The following is a 16,854-nucleotide window of genomic DNA, read 5'->3' as shown; positions in this document are numbered from 1 at the left end:
GTAATAAACTTCTCAATTTGGTTTATTTGGATTTTTTACCCCATATTTCCTTTCCTTTTCACACAACATATTAGCTTACATTTTTAGAATATTTTTATTTAATATATTTTGATTTTATTTATTTAATTATTAGATTGGGCCTTATGTTTATGGGTTTTAGGGTTTTTCTTTGTTTTAACCTAATAAAAGGTTATAAATACCTCCTTAACTATTGTAGTTGTAGTATAGAATTATTTAAAGGTTTAAAAATTCTTTTTTGGTTTCCTGATGAAACCATGGCGTGGACAATTGAGGTTGAGGAGTCACTCTTGTTGCATCGGGAAATCGGATAGAAGGTTGAGGAGTCCCTTCGATTCAATTTCCAAACTATGGCGTTGACAAGTTAGGTTGAGAAGTCACTTTCTTGTTGCGTCAAGAAATTGGGTAGAAAGTAGAGTGATTCTCTTTGTATTCAATTTCAATCTATCCTTTTTGTTTTTATTTCAATTACAATTTATCTTTTCTATTCAATTTCAATTTTTGTCTTATTTATCCTTTTATTTCTTTATCAAGATCAAAATGGTATAGTTGAAAAAAGAAATAGGACTTTACTGGATATGGTGAGGAGTATGCTTATCAACTTCAATCTTCCTTTATCCTTATGGAGTGAAGCCCTTAAGACACTTACGTATATATTAAATAGAAAGGTTGGAAACATAGTTTGAATCATATACGCATTTAGAGTTGTCCTGTTGAAGTTCGGGTTTATAGTCCACAAAAAAGGAATTTAGACCCAAGGACGATAAATGCATATTTTATCGACTATGCAAAAAAGTCTAAGAGTTACAGAATTTATTGTCCCTCCTATTCAAGTAAAATAATTGAATCTAGAAATGCAAGGTTTTTAGAGAATGATGTGAAAAGTGGGAGAAATCATCCTCTTAAAGTTATTGAGAATGATAATGTTTGTCAAACCTTTCCATGTACAAGAGCGATTGTTCAATACAATGTCCATACAGATAAGGTCAATGTAGAATAATCTATTACTGATGTTTCACATCATGAAGATAATGTTCAAGTAGATCATATGGTGAAGGATCAAACTCTTCATAATGAAAATGTTGTTCAAGAACATATTATTCAAGAGCAACTTCAAGAAGAGGGAGAACCTCTTATAACACTACCTTTATAAGAGGTTGATGATGCAACATTAAAAAGATTAACAAAAATAAAAAAGCCTGCAATTTCTAGTGACTATGTAGTATATCTTACTGAGTCTGACTATGATGTTTGTGATGAAAATGACCCAACGACGTTTTCACAAGTAATAGAAAGTGGTCATTCCAATTTATGGCTAGATGCTATGAAGGATGAAATGATATCTATGGCGAATAATCAAATTTGGGATTTGTAAAATTACCTGATGGAAAAAAGGCCATTGACTGTAAATAGGTCTTTAAGACCAAGAAGGATTCATCAGGCAATATTGAGCACTACAAGTCTCGACTTGTTGTCAAAGGATTTACTCAAAGGGAAGGAGTTCACTACAAGAAAACCTTTTTTCCTGTTTTAAAGAAAGACTCTTTCCGAATCATTATGGCATTGGTAGCACATTTTGACATGGAATTGCATCAAATAGATGTGAAAATTGCCTTTCTTAATGGAGATTTGGAAGAAGAGGTTTATGAGACAACCCGAAGGGTTTATCTCAAGTGCTGGTAAGGAGTTAGTTTGCAAATTTAAGAGAGCAATGTATGGTTTTAAGCAAGTTTTTAGACAGTGGTATTTAAAGTTTCACAATGTGATTTCTTCATTTGGATTTATTAAAAATATTTATGATCAATGTATATATCACAAAGTTAGTTGGAGTAAGATCATATTTCTCATCTTATATGTAGATGATATTTTACTTGCAACAAATGATTTAGAATTGTTACATGAAGTGAAACAATTTTTTTCTAGACATTTTGATATGAAAGATGTGGGTGATATATCTTATGTCATTGGCATAAAGATTCATAGAGATAAACATAAATGAATTTTATATTTATCTCAAAAAGCCTATATTAATAAAGTTCTTAAGAGGTTTAAAATGCAAAATTATTCACCAAGTGTTGCACCTATTGTAAAAGGAGACAAATTCTGTTTAAATTAATATCCCAAAAATGAACTTAAAAAGGAACAGATGTAAAATATTCCTTATGCTTCAGCCATTCAAAGTCTAATGTATGCTTAGGTCTATACAAGATCTGACATTGCTTTTGCTGCTAGCATGTTGGGAAAATATCAAAGTAATCTAGGAATTATCCATTGTTGAGTAACAAAGAAAGTCTTAAGGTATCTTCAAGGGATCAAGGATTTTATGCTTACATATAAACGAACCGACAATTTAAAAATTGTTGGATACACAGATTTAAATTTGGTGGGATGTGTTAATTCTAAAAAGTTAATGTCAAAATACATTTTTATACTTGCTGATGAAGCAGTATTTTAGAAAAATATAAAATAATCACTTGTGTAATCAGAATTGGAGATCTAAACTTTATAAAATTTATAAATAGTCGTATTCTTTTCATCAAAGAACAAACTATCTATCAATATAATTAATTAATAATTACAATATCACCAAAACTAATTTCTATATTAATAAATTAGATTATAATTAGAATAAAAATTCTAACATAATCTACTATTAGTATATATATAAAAAAAAATAGTTGACTCAGACCAGAGTATTAGTTACAATGCTAAAGTATGAGATTTAATAAAATTGACAAAATTTGTTTTTACTTTTTAAACTTGACTTATTTAAAATTAAAAGATTACCTAGTCTAATAATATATGTTTGTCTCGGTGTGATATATATTGAGAAGAATATATTTAGTAATATTATTTACACAATAATAAATATTGATAAAACTAGGGACAATCATGAAGTTCGGTTGGATTTAGTTGAGTTTTGCAAGAGGTTAGATTTAAACATTATGTCTTTGCATTGGAAGGGGTCATTCAACGAAGCAAAATAGTTTTTCCAAAAATGGGTTCAAAACTAAAAAATAAAATAATTATGAAATTTGGGCATTAAGGAGAGTGTCAACCTAAATACTAAACTATGACAAAATTTAAACATTTTTGGTAAAAATAAGGGTTAAGTACGATCGATTTTGGTCTCTAACGTAAAGGCTAAAAATTTATTCTGTCGATCATTTTTTCGCTACAAAATGATTCCAAAAATTTCAATTTATTTTAAAATTGTAATTTTTATTAAATTTTTTATTTTTATTATCAAATTATCTTTTTTTTTAAATTATAAAATAAAAAAAAAGAAAGAAAGGGAAGAGAGGGAAAGAGAATGGGGGGAGGGGAGAGAAGAAGGGGGAAGAGAAGGTAGCACCTCGCGTCGCCGCCTGTGATGGAGAGAAGGGGAAACCGCCACACACACACGGATGAAGAGAGGAGAAAGGGAGAAGAGAGAGATCGGAAGAGAGAGGGAGACCGCGTTTAGCGTTGCCGTCGCCACTCGCGCGCCGCTCGCCGTTTCTGCCCCTCCTCCTTGTTCGGTCGTCGATGCTCTTAGCCGTTTCTGCTTTTGCTTTTACTTATATTTCTGTTTTTGCTTATGCTTCTGGTTTTGCTTTTGTTGTTCTGATTTTATTATCCATTATTGTTGTTGGTGTTATTCTTCTAGTTGTTGTTGTTTTATTGTTGTTGTTGTTTCATTGCTTTTGCTTTCTGCTTCTGCCTGTTTCTGTTTCTGTATTCTGCTTCTACTTGCTTCTGTTTCTGCATTCTGCTTCTACTTGCTTCTGTTTCTGCATTTGGTTGATTTTGGGGATAAAGGAGGAAGGATATTTTTGTCCGAAAGATGATTTTAAAACAAACTAAAACCTTTGAGACCATTTTATAGCAAAAAAAAAGCCAGAGACAAAATAAATTTTCAGTCTCTATGCTAGAGACCAAAATCGTACTTAACCCTAAAAATAAAATATAACTTCTCCAAATATATAAGAGAGCAATCACCGAATTCTCATCAAGTGTCTCTTTAACTTTACATATTTTACCATGAAAATGATAATTCAAATTCTCTCTTCGTCATTTTTCTTCTTTCAATCTTCAATTTTAGTCAACCCCTCATGACTAGAAAATGACACCAAAATATATTGCATATGTTGATGTGAATTACTAAGGGTGATGATGTCCGTTGACTTTGCCACAAAGCAAGACATTAGCAGGAATATTATATTCAGTAGAAAGGCTTTTTTGAGCAGTCCAGACTCTGAGATACAATTGCTGCCCAAGATACTGCCTCTCCCATATTGCAGACCTCAAGTTCCACATACCTTCATTGTCCAACGACACCAATATTGTTGTCCAACCATTTGGATATACCTACATTAATTTACACAACACAAGATAGGTAAGCACAGTACATTTTTATTTGACACTAGGCTCTAATTTTGTTTGGTTTTGTTTTGTATTTTCAAAATTATTTTTTGAGGTTCGGAAATCACCTTTTGTACAAGTAAATAAATAAAATTTACTTTCAGCACACTTATACTAAATACAGATCTATCTTTTTAAAAGTAATTTCTTTATAAGTAATTCTTTCAACTAAAAAATGATAGACATATATTCTATTCAAATATGTATTACTATATTCTTTTTTGAAAATGTTACATAAAAAGACTAAAAATTTAATTTTGATGTACTATCAATATAAAATAATTTTATGTATGCATTTAATCTTGTAATATCATATTAACAAAAATAATTACCTTTTATATTAGATCACGTGAATGATTATAAAAAAAAACTCATGTAATTAAAAGAATATATAAAACATTTTATATTATCTTAATTTTAATAGTCTAATTTGTCCTGAAATCTTCGCCAAGCAGCCAATTGAGTATTTCGTCTCATTCTAATTATAGTTACCTGTGCAGTATGTCTTGTCACGGCATCCACAAGATTGTAGGATCTTCTCTTGGCTGGTGTCCACTCTCCAAAACCATAACTGTAACGGTTGCAACGAGCATCATTAAATATGGGTAGAAACTTAGGTGTAGTTAACTTCACGTAAAGTTGATAATTGAGAGCGGTTAGATGATTTGACTGATTTGACTAAATTTTCATCTAACGGTTCTTAACTATCAACTTCACGTGAAGTCAACTGCATCTGAGTATGTGGTTGCTTCACTGTTTAGAAAAGATGTGATTTTCAAAATTAATTTTGATTAGTATCAATGTTATAATTCCGACCAAGACTCACGTATATTTGTCTTTTATACGAAGTTGCTAACTGAGAATCATTAGATAATCTTAACTAGTAACTTAGACAACTACTGCATGTAAGTTTCCACCTATAAATCCCAAGTCTTATACCTGCTTCTAAACCTATATAATTAATGGTGAAAACTCAAGTACAGCCGACTTCACGTGAAATTGATAGTTGAAAGCTGTTAGATGAAAATTTAGTCAAATCAGTCAAATCATCTAACGGTGCTCAGTATCAACTTCACGTGAAACCGACTGCACCTAAGTTTCTACCATAATTAATTGCTTCTAAAACATGTAAAGAAAATTTGAAGAAAGAAGAGAATTAGGTTGACATTACATACCCTACGACCCAAAAATCATAGCCTTCAAGGTGCCAAGATTGCATAGTGTTCTCATTGTTCTGGAAAACAACCTCAATGAAGTCGTGAAGAGAATTTGGAATGACAGAAGTAGCTATCTGCGCCGAAGCGGGTCCATTAGAAGGAAGGCTTTGAATTGAATCCACACTGAAAATTCCGGGGATGTTGAAGTAATCGGCAAGCTTGAGAGGGGTATCAGGGTTCACATAGGAAACCTTGTTCACAGCATAACGTTTTTTTCCGTTGATCATAGCTGCTGAATTTGCCAACACAATTGTCTTTGTTGGAGTTATTTTCCCATAATGGTATGATCCTTGCGGGTTTGGCCTCGCCGCATTTGCTGTCAGATTCCATCTGCAACAACAACAATCCATCAATATTGTAACTGATCAACAATCTAGATAGATGGGAGCATAGTGAGGGTTATTTACTTCAATTAAATTTGGTTGTTAGACATGTAACTATTTAATGTTTCAAAAATGTTAAGTGTACAATAAAATTCGCTATTTTAATTTGTATTATATACTGGTAACTAATTTTGGTGTATATTTAATATAGTTTCTGCGACCTCTTAATTAAGTATGGAGAGAATATGCCATTTGAGTTATAACTTATTGGCATATCTAATATAGTTCTTGATATTTATATAACTCAACATTTTAATCTTTTTAAATAACTGGTTACCCGCTAAAAACCAAACCGATTCGATCATTTTATTAATTTTCTGACTAGTTTTTCTCAATTTTTGACCGATTTGCTAGTAACCATTTTTTACCTTAAACCTTAGTAGTCGGTTCTAGATTAACCTAGACTAACTAACCAGTTTGATTCAGTTCTCATAATCATGCATGTAACATATCAAGAATATAGATAGATGGGAGTAAAGTGAAGGTTACTTACTTGAATTTAATTTGGTAGTTAGATATATAATCAATGTAATACAACATCTTAAATTTTTTGCATAATGATGTCTTGATATGTTATTAGGTCTAGAGTTTGATTTTTGTTGATTCATTCAAATAAAACAGACCTTTTTATCTTAACACACTTGATCGACATGAAAAAAATGTATTAGATATTTAACTTGTTCATGCCCTGACGTAATACTATGGTTTAGGTCCAAGTAAGTCAAAAAGACCCAATCTAAAGGATGACCTTTACCATTTGTCTGACCTTCTCAAAGAGGTCGGATTCAACATAAACTAGCAGATAACACTTATTCAAATAAGCAACTGCCCCCTAAAATCACTCACCCATTTCTAGAAAAGATATCTCAACAACTCTAAGATAAAGGAATGGTTATCCACCTTCAGAAGTAGGACTACTCCGATGGTGGTTATTGGATCATCACCTATAAATACATTGACACACTCAGGTAAATCTAAGTTCCAATACATTTTAAAATCTGTTAAACCTCTTGCTAACTTAGGCATTGTTTTTGTAGGTACTACCCCCCATTCTCTCACATACTCAACTCGGACGGCGGCTCTCAGACATAAAGTAAGTCGAAAACCACCTTCCTTTAGCGTTTGGCCTCTCATTCAAGCCCAATTATCCGATTTTAGGTAAGTCCCGGAATATAACTATTCTTTTATTTTTTACCTAATCGCATAAACTTTGAAGAGAAATGATTTGATATTTAGTTACCTAAAGGATCTTGCTTGCCTGACAGACCAATGATAGTGGTAAGCAGGGGGGCTAGGAAGAGGTCCAGAAGCAGGTGAATGAGAGTTTGAATAGTGAAGCAGTGCAGTAGCAGTGAGAACTTTCCTGGAAAATCTTGTTGAGGCAACAATATAGTAGTCTTTTGGAGACTGATTCAAGGTCACCAATACTGAAAATGATTGGCCAGCATGGACATCAAGGGAGTCATACATGTTTTGAATAGTGTGTGACCCTTCAATTTCTACTAGCTTCAATGAATGACCCTGAATTCTGAAGTTAATTGAGGTTGATAGCCCCATATTTGAGATCCTGAACATGTAGGTCTTTCCTGAAATTGAACATAAACAATAATGTTGGTTAGTGCAAACATGTTTGAAAGTTTCAACATTTGTTAAAGCAAAGAACATACCCTGGTCACCATTGAGAGTAGTATGTGCCTGGCCATTGATAAGGAGACCATCAGGGAAGGAAAGAGATTTTCCGGAATCTAAAGATTGTTGTAATGCCTGTAAATATCAGAACAAAAAACTATGAATATGGTTTGCATGATAACAAACAATTTGAATTCAATTTCTAGCTCTTGGTGGCGAATTTGCAAGGAAGAAGAATGCATTGATGCGTATGAAATAGCAAAAGTAACTACTTTTTACATTGACTAGTGAATGGTCATCCAAACGATTGTTTGTGATTGGACGACTATGTAAAATGCATCAAAATTAATCTCTAACTTTTTATTGTGACGAGGAATAAAGACAGGATCCAATCATCCAATACAGATACTCTCGAAAGTTTATTTTTCTTCAAAAGAATAATTGTTTTAAGAAATAGCAAGTGTTTAATTAGTCTAAAATTATACACACTATTAATTAACAAAGTTACCAACTAAAAACTACTTAGTGTAACTACAAACACATGCATCAAAATAGTACTTAGCTTTACAAAAGATTAATAAGTTGATGAATGAAGAAAGAAGACAAAAATATGATGATCTAGTTTAGAGAAGTGTTATATATATAGTTTTACCTTGTGGCCAGTTTTGTACCAATCAGCAATGAGCAAAGTAAAATCTCCATCAGGGTATGGATAAGGAACTGGGATTACTGATCTATGGTACACATTGAGTCCTCCAAATCCTCCAGCTGCTTTATGGAGGTGAGTTGATGGAAAATATGAGTATGTTCCAATTTGATCCTTTGCCTGAAACTTGTAAGTGTAGTTTGAGTTTGGAGGGATAGGACAGTTGGTTCCCAATACCCCATCTTGCCATGAGTTTTTCCTTTGTTTAATACCATTCCTGTTTCATCAAGAAAACAGAGTATTAGAAAACTGATGGAAAATTCATTTGTTTTGCTTTTAAATTTTTACTTGAAGGAATGCAAAATCTTGTAGCTAAATTCAGCTAAATATTTTCCCAGATCGTCACTTACTTTCTCTAAATCAATGGAATTTGGATCCTCTAAATTTTATATTTTCACTTTAAAAAATAAAGTGAGATCTCTTACTATTGAATATTTTCTCTCTCGTATCTTTTCTTGGTATCACTTATGAAATAAATTGTAATAAATCATATTTTATCTTCTAAAGTAAAATTCAAAATCTAGAAGATCCAAATCCAAATCAATGCATATCTAGCAAATTAGCTATGTAAGAATGCAATATATGACTTTTTTATTTATGGTAAAAAAGTACTCTAAAATATTTTATTTATAGAATAAATAGATAAAAGTACATGTAAAAGAGCTTGAAGCGAAAAAAATACATACCAAAATTTATAAATATCAAAGTGTATTCTAAAAATTGTTTTTAATGAACAAAAAATACACACTAAAATTCATGAATATCAAACCTTTACTAATAGTATAATACTTCTTGTTTATTAAAAATATTTTTTGGAGTGTATTTTTATATTTATGAATCTTTAATTTATACTTTTGTTTATTTTAAATTATTTTATGTATATTTTTATCTATTTATTTTATTTTTATATTAAAAAATTTTTCTCAGGATAAATTTAACCTTCTACCAACGACATTTCTCTCACACTCTGCATTTGTTTTAGGATTAAAACTAAGACTAAAAAAAAATGTGACTGAATATTGTATTTAGTGATTAGACTAAAATTAAAATTTTAATTATAGAGTATAAAATTTCAGTTTTTCAGTATTTTTAAAAAATTGAGATATAAGAGATTGAAATTTTTAAAAACAAAAACTAAAATTTTAATAACATTTCTTACAAAAAATATGTTCATTTAACTTTTTAAATTTTAATTCTAAATATAACTCAATCTTATATGTTTTATACTAAATATAATATAAAAACTTAATTTAATTTCTCAGTCTTAATATTTTCGTTTCTATCTCTTCCTCTAAATTTTTCTTCCAAAGGCATTCTTAGATGACACATTTGAATACTCCGAAGCCACAATGATAGCATGAGAAGTTGACAATACAGAAAATTAAATGCACACCATAAAATTAATATGTTTATGTTAAAAAGCAGGGGAAAGAAAAGGCACACGGATAAACAGAGAAACTCACCAAGTGAGTAAAAATGGCTCATCCAACTTGTTGATAAGGTTAAGAACTACATTGTCGTTTGTTACCAAGTCAAGTTGAGGCCCAGGAAATTGACCATTGATCAAAATCACCTTAAAAATAAAAAACAAAAACCTCATCAATAAGCAAAGAAAAATAATACTACATTAATTGAAAGATCATATAATTAAATTAAACTAAACCTTAATTACTACCTTCTGGGGTGTACCAAGAGGAGAGAGTGTTCCATAAGTCACAGTCCATGTGAAATACTTGTATGCATCTTCTGCTTTCAGTTGCACCAAACACACACTCACTAGAGTCACAACAATACAGAACAAATGCACCAACCCTTTTGATCCCATCAAGTCTACTACAAAATAAGCACAAGATATATACAAGTTTAATTTTAATGCAAAACGTTATAATGAGAGCATTGAAAAATGAAAAGTACCAGCTAGTTCTATGGTTCTGAGGAGTGAAACTGCTGAACCTTTTCGTTATATTTATATGAAAAACTGAGTGATATGATAAATTTTAATTTTAGAATATTTAAATGGATGGTTATTGCTTAGTTTAAGGTTGCAAATTGATCATTCATATTCGGCGCTGTCAACGCGTTTTGACTTTTGATTGCTTTCTTACCTATTGCTTCAAACTCAAGAATCAACATATCAAGTATCAGAAATAATTGGAGCACTAAATAGTAAGTCTAATTATTTTTTGGTGGAAACTCAGGTACAACGTGAAGTTGATAACTAAGAACTGTTAGATAATTTGATTAATTAAATTTTTATTTAACGACTCTCAGTATTAACTTCATGTGAAGTCGACTGTATCTAAGTTTTCACTTTATTTTTTTAATTCTATAAAATTAACACTTATCAATGTATGTTTCTGTTTTTTTATTATTAATTTTTTGTTCTTATTTTATCCACAACTAATTATTTAATATATTATTAAATTATTAATTGTTTTAATATAATTAGGTTCAGATATTCATTAATTAAGAAGCTAAATTTGAAATTCTTGAATTCAAATTTATCTAATTTGTGTAAATATAGAATCCAATTATATCACTTTAAAAATTATATATGTCATAGATCTATGTAAGAAGTAAGATTATTCATATGAATATTATTATTAAGATTTTTTTTTGACAATATTGATTATTGTTTGTTGACCATAAGATGTGAATAATTCTCACCTCAAGAATTGTATATAATTGACAATATAAATATTATAACATGTTTATATACAAAGTACAAGCTTGGCGTATTTTTTAAATACATTCATAATAAGTTAAAAAAAAGTGAATTTTAGTCATTTTAAACTTGTATGTGTATAATATTAAAAAAAATAACATGTTAGCTTTTCGAAAATTTTCATAATTATTTGTAAATATATATAGTCTTTATTCTTTTCTTAATAAGCTGGTACATGGACTAGCAAAGTACTATTAATTATTATTATTATTATTATTATTATTATTATTATTATTATAAAATAATTAATTATTAGAATAATTAAATTCGATATAGTAAAATAATTAAATTTATCATAATATTATTATTAATTTTTTTATAATAGTATAATCAATTTTTTTTACAATAGTATAATCAATTATTTTTCATAAACATCAAATACATTATAGGCGTTTTTTTTGTAATAATGTGAATATGTGATATTATTGTTAAACTAAAAATTTTGATAGAAGATATTTTATTAGCAACAATGTCTTAGTGAAATAAAATTCTCAAGATTATTCAAATGTTTATGGTATAAAATAGTTCTAAAAAGAATTTATTTTGTATATTTAAAATATACTTTTTAAAACACTTAATAGAAAAAATATATTAGTTGATATGATAAATGACAACAACTGTACTCGTTATTAAAGTTAAAATGTAACTTCAAAAGTCAGGCACTTTTATGATTTTTGACTACTAAACTCCTGAAATTTCGCCACTGATTTCAACTTTGTCTTCTTTTTATGTCTTTTCCGGTTTCTCACTTCACTTGCATATATGTGCTGTTAAGGATTAATAGGGAAAGTATGAGGAGTCAATAAAATATTTATACAATGTGTACAATAGAGGTTTATGGAGTATTAGAGATATAATTATTAGTGTTACATTTTTTCATCAGCTGAAGTTTTTGGGATGAGTGGTATCATGACATGATATTAAAGTGCTAGATTTGAAAGGTCAAGAGTTCGATCCTTGGTGAACCCAAAAATTAAATTAATTTTTCGAGAAGATGTTCAATTTAAAAATTGTGCAGCTTTGGGAGTAGCAATTAAGATTTTAGAATTTTAATAAATTTTGATTACATAGAATTTGGGTGAAAATTTTAAATAAAAATAAGTTAATGTACAAAATTAACATATTTATTAACCGAGATTAACTCAAGAGTTAATATGAGTTAAGGTCCAATTTAAATTTATTAAAATTTTAAAAGTCAAATTGAATCTAACTTCAAATTTTAAAGGTCAAATTGAATATTAATTCAACTGATACGTTTTCATTATTCATTTTGAAAGAATGTTCTAGATGTAGTTTTCCATACAAATGAAAGCTAATTTTTTTCTAGTTTAATTTGATGCTACGAAAAGCATAAAATATTTTGCACAGTCGTATAATTACAATCGTTCTTTTAAATGATTATTCACGTAATCAATATAAAAATAATTATTTTTACTAATATAGTATTATATGATTAGATACACGTATAAAACGATTACATTGAATCACTACACGTATAAAACGATTACAGAATATTAATTTTTGTTTCCAAACATTTAGGTAATTATGATTCCTAACTATGATTTTACAAAATATTATTATTTCTAAATTTTTGTTTTTTTAAATAATATTTGCATTATTTTTGTGTTCAAATTTTCTTATATATATCTTTTTTTATGATATATAAAAATGATTATTTTTTTTCATTTATCAAATTTCTTTCAATAACAAAAATAAAAAAAATATACAAGAGAAGTGTATATAGAAGATGGTGTATATAATATTTTTTTTTTCTACGGAGTAATTTTATAAATGCACCTATTCTAAATCATAATAGTTCCATGTGAATTCGTAAAGTGGACTAGTAAGCGTTTCAATGCAATAATAAAAGAACCGCCTTCTTTTTTTATTATTATTTAAAAAAAAAGGTCATTATGCCGGAGCCAAAACAAATTAAAGCAGAGGAAAATAAATTTTATGAGAGATTCAACTAATTAAGAACCAACAGGCAATTAATGTAATGTAGGCCATAGTTTCACAACCAACATATTATTACATTGCTTTTGCCTGTTGGGACAGTTACTCGCTTGCTGGTGCTTTTCCATGCTTTATCCATTCACATTATTATCGATAGGCTATAGTTATTTATAACAAGATTTTGGAATTTTTTATTTAAATTAAATAAATATAAAATACATAAAATATAATATAATTACCTAAATGGTATCACATCTCATATATTAAAAGGTAAAGTCATATCATAACTGAGACTCCATGTTATGACGATACAACGTCGTGACGTATCTAGAATGCATCAGGAATATGTGTTAAGTGTGAGAATGGATATTGAGCATCCGAGATACGCATAAATTTGGAATAGAGTCCCAATATCCAAGATATGTGTAAAACGAGTAATTCAAATCTAGACATCCGAAATATGCTCTGAGACATATATAAGGCCACAGGATGATGTGCAATAAACATGATGTGCGGAAGGAGGATGCCTTCTACTGTGAAGTGCATTTAGGGCAACGCAAATGGTCTACGATCTATTAGATATGAGAAAAAGTCCCGGCTACGGAGTAACATACTACCTCAAATTTGAGAGAAAAAATGACCATGACTCAGTTGTCTCAGACTCGACTAATGCAAAAGCTTTGGAAAGAATGTTGTTATTAACATCTTGAACCACAACAATTAACAGCACACTCCCATACTTTTCGTACAAGTGTATCCCATCCACTGACACAAAAGGCTTACAATGCTTAATTGCCTCAATGCAAGAAGGGAATGCCCAAAAGACCTTATTAAGTTGGTTTCAATCTCCGTCAACCATGTTCTCGTCATAATAAGGAATAACAATGCAGTTGTGAATCGTACCTAGGAGGCATTCTTGCAAAACTTGTAAGAGGTCGGTTATCTTATTGTACGACTCTTTTTAGTCACCATAAATCTAAACAATCACTTTCTACTTTGTCATCCACACATTTCGATACGATGGCTTGAAATGGTAACTTTGATACACCACATTTTACAACACTGGGATAGATACCGACGGGGTCAGTCTTTATTATAGGTAGAATGACCTTACAAATCAATTTACTATCTAACTGAGCATGGTTTTGAGACATGGTTGATGTCAAATAGATATGTGCTCCATCGAACTTACACATCTCCCTACAAAAATAATCGTGTATGTCTACATTTAGTACAAGACATAATTAACGTAATAGACTTTAATTTCGTCCAAAATAATATGTAAGATATACCAGTAGTTCAAGTTCTGACATAGTGCCACACGAAGACTCTATGGACAATCATTGGTAAATTGCTTGCAACGACAGTGGTATTTAAGCCTATCCAACTCCAAAACAATGTGCTATGCATTTCTTTGAATACTGTAGTTCTTCACTGTTATTAGAACAGTATCACGATTTCTAAACCTATGGCCAACCCAAAATTCCAACCCACCATCGGTGTTGTAATCCTCTCTGGCTGGCATTGAAAGGATCATCTAGCTGTATTGTGTCCAAATTTAAAGTGTAATAATGACTTGAAATTTTTGACAATTGAGGAACGGACAAAGGAGGAAGCAGGAGAAACCGAGCACTACCGCTAGTGGGAGTCTCCGGCACATACTCATCAAAGGAAGAAGTCTCGTTGGACGACCCAGACCCGGCAACAAAATCTGAGTCGCCTCGTTATCATCTTCTTCGGCACTAATACGAGGGTGGGCGCAGTGGATCAGTGTTATATCCAGCGAACTACTTGAAGACTCGAAGAGGACGGCCCACCACCAACAACCACGTCACGCACCGCAGCATATCACTCCATCACATGTTGTGGCATTAGCCTTGCATGTACGTCGAACATTGCCCTCACATGCTGATCTCCTTCAATCCAGAATAACCTATTGGTAAATCCATTGTTTGAAAACGCGTCCAGAAATCTATATGCAACCCGTCCAACCTTCTTGCTACCTATCCCCCATGTTGCTCAGTATGGCCGTCTTTAGTGTATGTAGGGTATCAATACGGTTAGTGCGTAACATCACGGTTGAATTGTGAATAGTGAGGAGATGGTTGAGGATGAGAGGATATATATAGATTTTTTCTCGAACATATCTAGGGTACAGAGACACCTACACCATAATACACATATCTCGAGTGTTGAGACCTGCATTACATGTTTGAGTGTATCTCGGATGTTGAGACCTGAATTACGCGTTTTACACGTATCTCGGATACTGAGACCTTGTTCTGAGTTCACGCGTATTTCAGATGCTCAATATTCGTTCTCCTACTTAACTCGTATTTCGGGGACACCATAGATACGTAACAGTGTCGTATTATCACAGTACGAAATTTCAGTCGCCAAGATATGCTTATTTTCCACTTCACCTCTCATTATTCAAAATGTGATCCATTGTTCATTTAGGTAATTACTTTATATTTTATGTATTTTCGTAATTTCTGTATTTATTTAATTTAAATAAAAATTTTCAAAATTTTTAACCAAAAAAAGAATATATCATGAGAAGTTGACCCTTTTAAAAGGGCAAGAATGAATTATTTTATGTGGGATAATATATTTTTTTTATGAATCTTATGAAAAGTTTTAAAAGGAGTAATATTTGAAATCATAACTTAAGAACTATAAACAGTTACAATTTTTTTAATGTATTTATTTTATATTTTATATTTTTAATTATTATTAAAATAAATAAATAATTTTAAATATAATAAAATTATAAATATTAAATTACTTAAAATAATTTTATATTATTGTCTCTTTAATATTATTGAAAAAAAGGACAAATCACAATAATAAGCCAAGGGGAGCAAAATTTTACACGAATAAGCTAAAACGAAAGATGCATCCTGAATCCATCCATGCACGTTTATATGTAGTTCGAATCAGCTAAATTCGAACTCCATTTCTACATAATTCGAACCAACTGGGTTCGAATTATACACAAATACACGGATATAGTAATTCGAACCAGTTGGGTTCGAATTACACACAGTAATTCCTATGCTGTTAAAAAATTAATAATTTATTAAAAAATTTATTAAAAAAATTAATAATTTAAAAATTAAAAAATATATATTTTATTTCATACATTAAAAAAAACTAACAAAATATTTAATTACGAGACTTCTTTAAAATATTTGTGATCTATCAATTAAAATTTCATACAATACTCTTTTGTCTATTTTTAATAACTAATGAATATTTTGTAATAAATTTATTTAAATTATACTACAAAAAATATTTTATCCTATGCAAAACAATTTTAAAAAAATGGCTTTAAAAAATTAGGAGTACTATAAAAATTTGTAATATTCTAATAACTTAGGTAAATACATGCATGTACTCAAATTTTAAATAAAATACTCTACATAGTCAATAATAATTTAGAAATAAAAGAAAATATTTTATTCCATACAAAATAATTAAAAAATATATTTTATTCTAATACAAAATAATTTTAAAAAAATGGCTTAAAAGATGGTATGAGTACTATAAAAATTTGTAATATTCCAGTGATTTAGGTAAATATATAAACACCCACTATAAAGTGGTTTATACTTTAATTAGTTGCATAATTTTAAAAGATTTATTGTTACATGAATCATTTTGTATTTTTTGGAATGTGATGATAATACGTTGATGGTTGGTATTATTAAAATTAAACTCTTATGGCTCTTAATAAAGAATCAAAGACACATTGACACTGCAATTAACTTCTGTGATTGAGAAATTGAGATATATAAAACTGACTCTTTCACC

The 16,854-nt window shown here is 29.8% G+C and overlaps 1 protein-coding gene across 3 annotated transcripts; it reads right to left on the bottom strand.

The window, feature by feature from the left end:
- Positions 1 to 3,848: 3,848 nt before the first annotated feature.
- On the bottom strand, positions 3,849 to 10,358 carry LOC130945563 (L-ascorbate oxidase homolog). Of its 3 annotated transcripts, none has more exons than XM_057874275.1 (8): positions 10,272 to 10,358; positions 10,033 to 10,187; positions 9,821 to 9,930; positions 8,304 to 8,574; positions 7,263 to 7,786; positions 5,598 to 5,969; positions 4,915 to 4,993; positions 3,849 to 4,368 (listed from the first exon to the last, which is right to left on the bottom strand). In XM_057874275.1, exons 2-8 carry the CDS (start codon positions 10,180 to 10,182, stop codon positions 4,162 to 4,164), a joined length of 1,713 nt encoding a protein of 570 aa, XP_057730258.1. In that variant the 5' UTR covers positions 10,183 to 10,187; positions 10,272 to 10,358; the 3' UTR covers positions 3,849 to 4,161. The 3 variants fall into 3 exon arrangements, with proteins under 3 accessions (XP_057730258.1, XP_057730264.1, XP_057730268.1); XM_057874281.1 differs by having other exon boundaries at positions 10,033 to 10,190; positions 10,272 to 10,345; XM_057874285.1 differs by lacking the exon at positions 10,272 to 10,358 and having other exon boundaries at positions 7,263 to 7,608; positions 7,690 to 7,786; positions 10,033 to 10,264.
- Positions 10,359 to 16,854: the final 6,496 nt, after the last annotated feature.

The sequence above is a fragment of the Arachis stenosperma genome, chromosome 1 (genome assembly GCF_014773155.1).
Source record: "Arachis stenosperma cultivar V10309 chromosome 1, arast.V10309.gnm1.PFL2, whole genome shotgun sequence".
Classification (NCBI taxonomy): Eukaryota; Viridiplantae; Streptophyta; class Magnoliopsida; order Fabales; family Fabaceae; genus Arachis; species Arachis stenosperma.
The sequence above is the reverse complement of the archived record's forward strand: the minus strand, read 5'-3'. Positions and strand labels throughout refer to the sequence as shown.